Source organism: Leucoraja erinacea, chromosome 8, assembly GCF_028641065.1.
Source record: "Leucoraja erinacea ecotype New England chromosome 8, Leri_hhj_1, whole genome shotgun sequence".
NCBI classification, from domain to species: domain Eukaryota; kingdom Metazoa; phylum Chordata; class Chondrichthyes; order Rajiformes; family Rajidae; genus Leucoraja; species Leucoraja erinaceus.
In genome coordinates, this window is record NC_073384.1 from 56,773,247 (window position 1) to 56,786,020 (window position 12,774).

General features: G+C 36.4%; 1 protein-coding gene across 1 annotated transcript in view; it reads right to left on the reverse strand.

The window, feature by feature from the left end:
- Positions 1-943: 943 nt before the first annotated feature.
- The window catches only part of prox1a (prospero homeobox 1a), a 98,803-nt gene continuing 86,972 nt past the window's right edge, over positions 944-12,774 (reverse strand). The window contains exons 5-6 of the mRNA XM_055639754.1: positions 7,931-8,137; positions 944-1,619 (exon numbers count right to left, since the gene is read on the reverse strand). Coding sequence (XP_055495729.1) covers positions 7,952-8,137 — 186 coding nt within the window. The 3' untranslated portion in view covers positions 944-1,619; positions 7,931-7,951. The remainder of the gene's footprint in view (positions 1,620-7,930; positions 8,138-12,774) is intronic.

Below are 12,774 nucleotides of genomic sequence, written 5' to 3' on the forward strand. Positions count from 1 at the left end.
CATAAAAGCATTTGGAATTTGATTCATTATCACACTCTTCTTTCAGCTGCTGTAGTAAATTTAAACAGTATCTTTAAGCCTGTGTTAACTCACTTTAATTTAAAACACACTTAGATGGAACTTTCCTCTGACACTTGCTCTGCATTTCTCCCTTGCTTATGTTTAAGTGGAAAGCTTTGAACTGGACAAATGTCTGGCATAGCTCAAAATGTCATATTAAAAAAAAAGTCATATTTGAAATGTTATACTTCAAAGGGTAAATGACATTTGAACCTGATTGGCTCCAATGACATGAGGCAAAGAGCAACGGATTACAACTGGAGATTCAAAGGACCCAGCAAGGAAGCATTTAAAAAAATATATATATATATATAAAAATAAAAATGACTATTTACAGTGACCTCAGGATGTGCATATTAACGAAGCATCCTCTAAAAAAAGCCTTGTAACATCAATAACCTCCATTGATCTCAAGATGAGCTTATATACAATTAACGTGTTGCTTTACATGGACACACCAGTTTAAATGCAACTACTTGAGGCAGAAACATACAGTAGGATACAATTACCATTTTCTTCTGAAAACCTGCTAGTTTTATTAAATACATGCATACACTGGGCATTAATATCTGGTGCTTGAAGGGTAAATAGAATGATTTTTAAACAATATGGCTGGAATGCTTCTTCCAAGCTGCACTGAATCCATCTCAATAATTTACCCACTACATTTACTCCCTAATAATCTAATACACATTATCATCCAACTGTACACAGGGAAAAAAATGAAAGCACAGATAAAATATCAGGTAATATGTAAGGAAATGAAAATGCTCTTTATTTCTGTATGAACTCATTTTGTTTGCCCTCAAGGTGCGAGTGAAATCATTTGGCCGCAGCAAATAAAAATGTGAAGAGTAAACACAAATTAAGTGCAAACAATGTATTTGGAATTATATTTATTCTGCACAAGCTTGCATATATACTGCACATACATTCAGTTCAGAGAAGAATGGAAGGCACACAAGGCAATTGAACTACTGTAGTTTGTAGGTGGTACAAAGCAAAGGTAAAAGTCTGGATACCATACAAAAAAGCTTAAAACACACAAAATGAAATCAGTTAGTCAGCAAAAGGTTTTATCTTCAAAATTTAGTAGCTGCCAAGCAGAATTTAATAACCATTGCTTAAGTCAGTTGGCTACTGCACCCCATGACATGGACAGGGATCATCATTTCATTACATGATCAATTATTACAGTACATCCCTGGCAATACAAAATTTTACACCTTCAAATAAATTAGGATAAATTAAACCAATAAATTATGCAGTCTTCAGAACAATTAACAACAACAAAATTCCACAATCAAAATGGTCTCTAGCTAGAAAAGAAAATCAAATCACTGACTATGTCAGTTTTAATTACTGCACTATTTTCAAATTAACAGGTATTTAATACAAAAATGAGCATAACGCTATGTACAACATATTGCTAAATAATATAAAGGCAGTGTTTTCGTCACTTTTCTGCAACCATATACATACAAGCGTTTTCATCGCAGGCAGTTCATATCCCACAGTTCTCTATGACAAGATGAGCGCATTTCATTCAACTTCACATTCTGCAATAGAAGTGTAATATGTAGTAACCATTTCCAAAATAGCCTTCTCCCTTGTCATTCAATTTGAAGGGAGTTCTCAAAAAATTGGTCAACATTAAACTACCACTTAAATAAAATTGTGTGGTCAGGACTTGGGTAAATTACAGAGTTTACAAGTGCATGTGCTTTTGATGTAGCTGCTGATTTCTATGCCACTGACATCACCACAAGGAAGGTCTCAGGATTCATCCATTTACTCTCATTTATTTACTGGGTAGATGCAATATACATTCTGTAAATATTTTACAAGATACAGAAGTCATAATGAACGCAGAATTTGTGGATTCTGAATACAGTAAACAATAAAGTGAACTTCAAAGAATTTTAGTAAATCTAATTAGAATTCCAAAGGGTACCGACCGAACTTACATGTTGGAAAATTGGCAGTTTGTTTTTCATAGGAAATTCAATACATACTTAATGATCAGTATCACAACATGCATTATATTTCCTGTGACAGCAATAAATACAGCAACAAATTGGATGTGAACGGTGATTCAATTAAATGAAAAGAAAGTAAAAGTTCGTAAACCAAATTAAATTAACATAAATGGTAATTTAAGGTTAGCATTTCTCGAGGGCTCCCTTTTTAAACTTTTGTGGAATATTTACCCACATATTTTTAATGCAATTATTTTACAATGCGTTTAAAAAAAATCAAAAACATGAAATCAGAAACTTAAAGCAGATTACCAGCTTTGATACTCTGAGGCACAACCAAACTGCAACAAAATATGCGCGTAAATACTTCATACTATTTAAATACTAGAACTCAATGTCTGCCATGTAATTTTCTCAGTACTGTGAGCATTCTCTGCGGCATATCCTGCAATAGTCATAAATATAATTGTCGCAGAGGCCACAGCAAAACATTCTCTTCACAAAACATATTTTCAGCATGTCTAAAATAGAAAAGTTGTCCATCTAAAGGGAAAAGTCAGCTTTCACTTCACACATATCACATCATATGAAATATTGCTTCTATACTACTTTATAATCTATGAAAACACAAAATTTGCACCACAGTTACAAAAAATTGGCTTCTACAAGATTTCCCATACTCGAATGCTGAGCAAACAATTGAAGAGGAAAAAATAATTTGCATTATCAAACTGTTCTAAAAATTCTCTTCAAAAAATTTTTTCCAGCTGTTTTATTTTTATAAAGATACAATATATGCATAGCTATCACTCAGTAAATCTGGCATTTATTGCAGTTGGTTATGAATAAAAAGGAAATCCTCAAGAATCCCAAATTAGGAAATGTTCAGCCACAGAAGGCACAAGAACAATTGTATATGTGGGAAATTGGGAAATTGAAGGTGTTTGTATCCTTCAAGCTGGTGCATTTAAGGTCTAGGCACAGGATATCACCTCAAGTGTATATGCAATATTAAATTTCTATTAGCGATTAGAATACAGAAATGGGCTTTAATTTACAGATTTAGCATCCATCGTGAGCTCGTATTAAACTATACAAATTTCCAGTCTGAAACATCTGACCTCCTGCCTCTTGTAGCATCATGAATACGTAAAGTGTATGCCGGTATAATTACAGCAAACCTTGTGAAGCAATCAAGATGATCTCAGGTTTATAAGAAAAAAATGCAGCTGGAGGCACAAAGGCATTATGGCTCTCTTAAAAGCATTCCAGTTCAAATGAAATTTCCAGACCATTCTTATATACTGGACAAAGTGAAATTAGTTTAAATGGAATTACAATTAAGCTGTTGAATGCATTTTTATTAAAATCATATTACAAAGCTATCCCGCTCAACTAATCGTGCCGCTATTACAGAAGAGTACTGAGATGATTTGGAACCCATCCTTTTTGATCTTTTGCAAAATTTCAGGGCACACTGTATTCTTTGCAATTTTGTACACATTTATTTATTTGATAGATCTTACATTCACCCTTTAAACAACAAAACAGGAAAGTAGGTGCCCTTAACTCAGTTTGTGATAATCGTTACACTCCAATTGAGACCACCTTATAATGTCAGCATAGAATTGTTAGCTTGTATTCTGCAAGGTCAGACCCATAATAGGTTCACCAATACTCATAACTAATTTCATTAGACAAGTTTGTTTTCAAATTTCATAGTAACAACATGTCAGTACTAATTGAGACTGAGTGACTGGTACATAATTCTGCCAGGCAGGGCTAAGTAGTGAGTGCATAGCACAACACAAAATCAAATGAAGGATTCAGCATTCTGGGGGCATACCAAAGTTAAGACAAACCTGGTTTAGATGCATAGTGAATACAATGGCACTTCATTTTATTGTCCGCATTGCCTTAAATGTACAGACACTGCAAGTGCGTTCGTTCTACATGTGATTGGGCATTTCAGGCAACATGCTGCTAATTCAATGTCAGCAGGTTTTTAAGGCTATATGTTGACATTAATTGCTTCCCAGCATTTCATTACATCAGGTGTAATTAAAATTAGTTAAACTGTGACATAGGATTCGTTTACATTGTTAAAATTCAAACTCATCATAATTTAAACTGTAAATTTAACATTTTGTACAATATAGATTTTAAGTGCTCTGATCTTGAGAAATATTTTCTTAGGGTGAATTCAATCATGGAAAATGTCATACAAAACAAATGCAGTTATTTTTAAACATTCATAGTCAATGATTCATTGTTCTTCTGTCGCTGCAAAGTGAGAATTTTGTTTTTAATTGAGACGAATTAAAACTCAACGATCAGCATTCCTGACAACAAATCAAAAATAAATAATTCTAATGAAAGCCATAGCGCTAACTATGGATGTTTAATCTATTATTCCATATTTGCTTGTAACTAAATTTGAGATTTTTGTTACATCTATCAGAAGTTAAAATAATAGTTTTCACGGAAACTGCTTTCTCAACAATGTTCATCTCTGTCTAATAGATATATTAGAAATGAATTATTAGAATTATTTTCTTTTAAAGTTTGAAAATGGAATATCATTGTTTCCAAACTTTTCACATGCTGTAAAATGTGTTGATGTATTGACACAATCTGCAGAGCGTTTAGGTTTGCAATGCTGAAATCCAACACAGATAATTCTATAGCCAGGCCTGCTTTGGTATCCACCTCAGTCTTAATTTATTCAGAACATGCTGACAATTGGTCCTGGACATCCAAACACTGACAAATTCTGGAATACTCAGTGCAAGATCTTTGAAAAAAAAAAAAATTGTTTTGCAGACACCATTTAACTCACATAATCCTAAATTGAAAATAGAATCAATACTGTTGAGCAGCAAAATGAATACATGTCAGGGAAGAAATTCACCTTTGCCTGTTCTGGATCGTTGGTATAGTACTTGCTACACATTATACTCTACTTTAGCTCCATTGAATTCAATTAATGTAAATTTCAGAGGTGGAGTTCAACAATCAAATACCTTTATATTGTAAGTTCAGCGTTTGCAACTGAAGATAAATTACTCCCCAGTGTGTTTAATATAAAATGGAGAGAAAATAATAGGAGAGTTCTAAATTTAGATTTGCATTATCCTTAAGCCATTTCACTTCAACCTTAAATATGGTGAACAAATTCAAAAACATTTGTGAGTTCATCCAAGTCATTTTGCTGACAAGAATCTGATGGTGAGCAACAGCATTTAACAGCTTTGACCAGTTACCCTGACTAGCTACACTTCAGTTTGATATTATCTAAGGGAGTGGGCTGTGAATCTAATAGAAACTTTTCCAGTCATACTTGCTGGTCACAATTATAATGCAGTATTAGCCTTTCAGCAACCTGGAAATTCAGTGAATCACTGCCGACAATCTGGAATTTCTGGCTTGCACACCAGAAATTTCTAATCACCCAACCCATTTAAAATCTAACTGGTAGATTTGATTTTATACATGGTCTTAAATTACAAACCAATTAGGCAATATGAAATGTGTAACACACCATAAACCAATAGGCTTGACACAATTTAGCTTTAAATAGGGCAGAAACAGAAACAGAAATTGATCCATTTTCAGTCTGTGGTTTTGTATACAACAAAAAAATCCGCATTGTCACCCTTCTTGATAAAAGACTGGATTGTGGTGAGCTAGCAAGTTGAAAAGTCACTGTTGAGATACGTTTCAAAAAGGTGCAATAATTGTGCCAATTCCTTTAGAGTAGTATATCATAAATTGTGTATTCAGAAAGTGCACACTTACATGCTTCATCATGTTATCAGAAACTGCTATTAAAGGCAGAGTGGCTATATTCAAACCCAGTTCTAACACTTCATTATACCTCAGGTCAGTCATTTTAAAATATATTAAGTGTGTACTGGCTAGTGGATCTGATTGACTCAAAATGTGTACGGTCATCAAATTGAATTGTTTTAAAGCCAATTTTGTCCCAAATAAACTGACCCAGATGAAACTCTACATCAGTTATAACACGGAGGTTTGTTCTCAGTAGTAATTATGTTGGTAAATAAAATAAATACACTACTACTAAATGTTACACTCCAATAACAATTAAATCAGGCGAATGAAGGTAATCTCAGTACGACTGTGTAAATATATATATTATATTATATTATATTATATTATATATAAACTTTAAAAATTGTACATGGTTCAGTATGTTCCCTTCATCTAATAACCCGGGATGCTTTCAGTAGTCAGTGCCAACACTAAAACCAAACTGCTAAGAAAAAAAGGGGAATGGGATGTGGAAGAAAAAAAACCTGCTGCTTATGAAGTGGTTTCAAATGAAACTAAATATTTTTGATGCACTCGCACAAATTTTGTAAAACAGCGTGCAAACTGTTTCACATAGTTGCAGGTGAAATCAGATTAGATCTGGACAGTTTCAAATTCCCTGTGGTGGGCATTTAGTTTCAAACATATTCTAACAGTATGGCATGTTTATGAACATATGACTTTCAGTGTCAATAGAACTTTTGCACCCTATCTACAAGTAACCATTTTCACAAAAAACCTGCATTCTAGTTACAATTATGTGCTCAATGCACTCAGCAGTCTTACAATGATTTTCACTTTGAAGCACATTTCTTTTTTGCATTTGAGTTTTTCTTTAGTACCCAAATGGATTCCCCCAACTTAATTAAAGTTAATCTGCTGTCCCTTCATGGATTGAAATGTGGTAAACTCACACACTCTCAATCATTTAATTTTCAAGTTCATTTTCTTAGGTCAGCAAAAAACAATACAACTTTAGCAGAGCCAGGAAAAATCTCAAATAAAGTTCACAGCACATTTCTCGGCTTGAAAATCTGTCAGTTTACAGGGTACTTGAACTGAATAAAATACGTTCTTCCAGGAATTAAAAGTATAATTGGCGTATAAAATAACTAATGAACATCCAGCTGGCTGAATAGCCTCATTTTAAATAAATACATTTAAGCGATCTGTTAATTTTTGCTGAATTCTAACAAATTAACAGGAAATTTTACTTTTTGTAAGGATTACTCTCTCCCTGGAGAATAAGACCACTGCCTGGTGATTGGGCCAGTTCTGAATTTTTCCTGAATCACCTGGAATCATTGGAAAGCCATCTTCAGTCCGTGTGTTAAAGCAGAATTGTTCTACGGTGGAGAGGCTATTCCCACGTGAAGTGGTCATGTTGGTGAAACTGTAGAATTCTATTCGAAAAATTGTGTTTGGTGGAAAAAGCAATAGCTGTTTGTAAGGTGGGGATCAAGACAACGTGGCCCGTATCAGCTACAGAGACTGAAGAATGAAACACATGCCACTTGCAGGTGGTGGGTATTTAGAATAATAGGTGACACCACAGGTATGGCTGAGCTGTATGATGCATTCTATTCTGGGGGGCAAAAGATCAATTGGTATCATGCCTGAAATCAAAACAATAGCAGGCTTAGAGATCTCTGGTAGCGATGTAGCCGGGCCAAACCTCCTAGTGTGCCGTGTTGTATGTATCCCATGGCAGTTGCTTTATTGTCCCAGTGATGTCATAGTTATTTGCCATTTGCCACAACTAATCATGAATAAACCCTTTGCCTGACATAGCAGTCCACTTTAGGTGTGATATCGTGAAATATTAAAACTAAAAGTACACACTCACACACTTCATTTTTCCTTCAGTTAATCAATCCAAACATAACCTTCAAAACAGAAAGGTTCATGTATCAGCATTAGTAGGTTCAAGGCTGTGGTGAATAACCTCCTTATAAGGTCAAATGTAAAAGGGTAAAACATTATGGAACTTAACAAATCAGAGCTAAGTAAAAGCAACAATACAAAGATTGAGCATCAGAACGGAAAACATATATTACGTCTGATGGTTCTGGGCATCTTTACTCGTGTAGTAGCTCTTGCAGGCAATTTGGAGATTTGAAAACCTCCGGGACTTCACTGTCCAGCTTGCAAATGACCTTGTAGATGGCCTTCTTCCAGGAAGGATCAACGTCTTTGCCTGCAACAATGGCATTGAAAAACTCTCGTAATGTGATCTGAGCCACTTCCAAGAACCTCTCCGGAACCTGCTGATACAGAAGGAGACAATGACATTAGTCGAGTTTTCAATTTCAATCTAAAGTCTCTGATTTATTTTAAAAAAAACAAAGGGGAGGGCAGGCGGCTGAGCTTTCGTCAACCTCACCAAAGCTTGCAGCAGTTCTGCACACCCAGCCCCAAAATATGGAAAAGTTTGCAGTTTGCAGTTTATTCCAGGAAGGCTATTTGTAGAAAGATGATCTTTATGCTTTTATCCTCTTTCATTTCAGCAACCAGACCTATCTCCCTCCACACTTAAAACACGTGAAATTTGCAAGCTTTCAACATTTTCTATAATTTTAATTTGATGCAAAGCTCAATTGTTGCAATTTGCAACAGTAACACAGCACACAGTTAATTGTTTTAAAACAAGCACCCATTATAAAAATGAAATTCAGTGCTGAAAAATTACATAAAACTTTGTTGAAATATTGTGCTCGGTTGGATATATTTTCAGAATCTTAACTATAATATTTATAAGTACAGTATGAATTAAACTCATCTTGTTTCTTTTCTTAGTGGAAATGCAAACTTCAGGCAATGCTTATTTTGAAGAGGATTTTTTATTAGGTTTGGTGGTTTACAGACTGTAATGTGTTCATCAATGTGCCTTGAGATATTATTTCACCTGATAAGCTTGACAGCATGGTTAAATTTTGAGACAAATATTAATGATTTCATTCGGTGCCCTTGCAGTATATTAAAATCAGAACATTTTCCAGGGATAGCAATGCCCTTGAATAATGAGTTAGACTTAATGAACTTCTTGGTTAAACGTACATTCAGCATTTTCTGCCTATACATTCGGATCATCACTTCCAGTCAGTTTGTTTGCTTTAACAATGTGAACACTTGTTTTATGAAGGTGCAACATAAATGGACCAAAACATTTGATCAAAACTGTATTTTGGGACAAGACTCGTTGGAATTGTAACTAAATCCTTTCACTCCAGCTGCATTCTTCTTGCGTCACTTCCTTACGAAAACTGACTATCAATTATTTTGGCATGTAGTAAAGGTAATGCAACAGTTCTTACGGGAGATTTCAACATGCAGGTAGACTGGGAAAATCAGGTTGGTACTAGACCCCAAGAAAGGGAGTTTGTGGAGTGCCTCCGTGATGGATTCTTAGAGCAGCTTGTACTGGAGCCTATCAGGGAGAAGGCAATTTTGGATTTAGTGTTGTGTAATGAACTGGATTTGATAAGGGAACTCGAGGTGAGGGAACCATTCAGAGGCAGTGACCATAATATGATAGGTTTTAATCTACAATTTGAGTAGGGGAAAGGGAAAATAGGAAGTGTCAGTATTACAATTGAACAAAGGGGACTATGGAGCCATGAGGAAGGAACTGGCCAAAGTTGACTGGAAAGATACCCTAGCAGGGATGACAGTGGAGCAACAATAGCAGGAATTTCTGGGAATAATACAGAAGGTGCAGGATCAGTTCTTTCCAAAGAGGAAGAAAGATCCCAAGGGGAGTAAGGGGCGACCGTGGCTGACAAGGGACGTAAGGGACAGTAAAAAAGTATAACAGAGCAAAGATGAGCGGGAAGCCAGAGGATTGGGAAACCTTTAAAGAGCAACAGAAGATAATTGAAAAGGCAATACGGGGAGTAAAGATGAGGTACAAAGGTAAGCTAGCCAAGAATATAAAGGAGGATAGTAAAAGCTTCTTTAGGTATGTGAAGAGGAAAAAATTAGTTAAGACTAAAGTTGGACCTTTGAAGACTGAAACAGGTCAATTTATTATGGTGAACAAAGAAATGGCAGACAAGTTGAACAGGTACTTTGAATCCGTCTTCAATAAGGAAGACACAAACAATCTCTCTGATGTACTAGTGGCCAGAGGATCAAGGGTGACGGAGGAACTGAAGGAAATTCACATTAGGCAGGAAATGGTGTTGGGTAGACTGATGGGACTGAATCCCCAGGGCCTGATGGTCTGCATCCCAGGATTCTTAAGCAATTGGCTCTAGAAATCGTGGACACAATGGTGATCATTTTCCAATATTCCATAGATTCAGGATCAGTTCCTGTGGATTGGAGGGTAGCTAATGTTATTCCACTTTTTAAGAAAGGCGGGAGAGAGAAAACAGGGAATGACAGACCAGTTAACCTGACATCGTTGGTGGGGAAGATGTTGGAGTCAATTATAAAAGATGAAATAGCAGCACATTTGGATAGCAGTAACAGGATCGGTCCGAGTCAGCATGGATTTACAAAAGGGAAATCATGCTTGACTAATCTTCTGGAATTTTTTTGAGGATGTAACTAGGAAAATGGACACGGGAGAGACAGTGGATATAGTGTACTTGGACTTCCAGAAAGCATTTGATAAGGTCCCACATATGAGATTAGTGGGCACATGGTATTGGGGGTAGAGTGCTGACATGGATAGAAAATTGGTTGGCAGTCAGGAAACAATGAGTAGGGATAAACGGGTCCCTTTCAGAATGGCAGGCAGTGACTAGTGGGGTACCACAAGGTTCGGTGCTGGGACCGCAGCTATTTACAATATACATTAATGATTTAGTTGATGGGGTTAAAAGTAACATTAGCAGATTTGCAGATGACACAAAGCTGGGTGGCAGTGTGAACTGTGAGGATGCCATGAGGATGCAGGGCGACTTGGACAGGTTGGGTGAGTGGGGAGATGAATGGCAGATGCAGTTTAATGTGGATACCGTGAAGTTATCCACTTTGGTGGCAAAAACAGGACGGCAGATTATTATCTGAATGGTGTGAAGTTGAGAAAAGGGGAAGTGCAATGAGATCTGGGAGTCTTTTTTCATCAGTCACTGAAAGTAAGCATGCAGGTACAGCAGGCAGTGAAGAAAGCTAATGGCATGTTGGTCTTCATAACAAGAGGAGTATAGGAGCAATGAGGTCCTTCTGCAGTTGTCTAGGGCCCTAGTGAGACCACATCTGGAGTATTGTGTGCAGATTTGGTCCCCTAATTTGAGGAAGGACATTCTTGCTATTGAGGGAGTGTAGCGTAGGTTTACAAGATTAATTCCTGGGATGACAGGACTGTCATATGTTGATAGAATGGAGCGGCTGGGCTTGTATACTATGGAGTTTAGGATGAGAGGGGGATCTTATTGAAACATATAAGATTATTAAGAGTTTGGACATGCTAGAGGCAGGAAACATGTTCCTGATGTTAGGGGAGTCCAGAACCAGGGGTCACAGTGTAAGAATAAGGGGAAAGCCATTTAAAACAGATATGACGAAAAACTTTTTCACGCCGAGGGTTGTGAATCTGTGGAATTCTCTGCCTCGTAAGGCATTGGAGGTCAATTCTATGGATGTTTTCAGGAGAGAGTTAGATAGAGCTCTTAAAAATAGCAGAGTCAGGGGATATAGCGAGAAGGAAGGAACGGAGGGGTACTGATTGTGGATGATCAGCCATGATCATAGTGAATGGCGGTGCTGGCTCGAAGGGCTGAATGGCCTACCCCTGCAACTGTTGTCTATTGTTTATTGTCCTACCATCATGATCTCCCTGTACTTCCTTTGTTAGTGCTTGACCACATTGCACCTTTCATGTATTTCTTCTGCCATCACTCCTATAATTCCATCAATCTTGCTTCTGCCCTGCATCCTGTAAATTTCCATCTAAATGTTTCTTTGTTTAAACTTCCAACCCTTGTGGAATAAGCCCATTCGTCTTCCTAATTACCTGCTGTAGTATCTGCATGCTAAACTTTTATATTTCATGTCCTTAGATGCCCTTTTGTGTTATATTTAGTTTTTTGCCATCACTCTATTTAAATAATAATTTGCTTTTTAATTCTTCCTTCCAGTGCGAAAATTTGGTTACCTCAAATTTTCCTACATTAGACTCCATCTGCCAATCTCTTGCACATACATTTAACCTATCCAAATCTGTTTGCAGACTCTCTGCATTCTTCTCAACTTGCCAACTCACCTATTTTTATGTCATCAAATTTGGCTACAGCATGCATGATTCCCTCAACGTAATCACTAACAAAGAGTATAATAGTCGCAGCCCCATCTGATTGCAATAGCCCATTTATCCCAATGCTTCTGTTAGTTAACCCCTCTCCTATCTATTTTATCCTCAATTTTATTCTTATCTCCCAGAATGCCCTGCTATGGCACAGTATCTAACGCATCTGGAAATCCCAATATACTACATCTAATGATTGCCCTTTAAGCATCATATGTAGAGAATGGGGAATTACTAATGTAGTGTCCTAGATGTTTATTCCACCCTCTAGTACTATGGTTAATAATAACTAGATTTGTGTTACACTCTCAAAGAACTCCAGCCCATTTGTCATACCCAACTCTATTTTGTAATATTTGGATGCGGACTCAGCTTGATTAGTTAAATGTTCCACTATTATCTCCTTAATGATGGACACCTGTGCATTCCCAATAACTGATGATTGGCTACATGACCACCAGTTTCCTGCCTCCCTTCCTTCATGAAGAGTGGAATTATTTCTGTGGAATGCCAATCTTCTGGAACCTCTCCATATTCCAGAGAATTTGTCAGATTAAAACTAATGTATTCACTCTCTGTAACCATTTCCTTTAAGTTTTTCTGTTTATTATCCTTTTTATTTGTGTATTATTAATACACAGATAATAT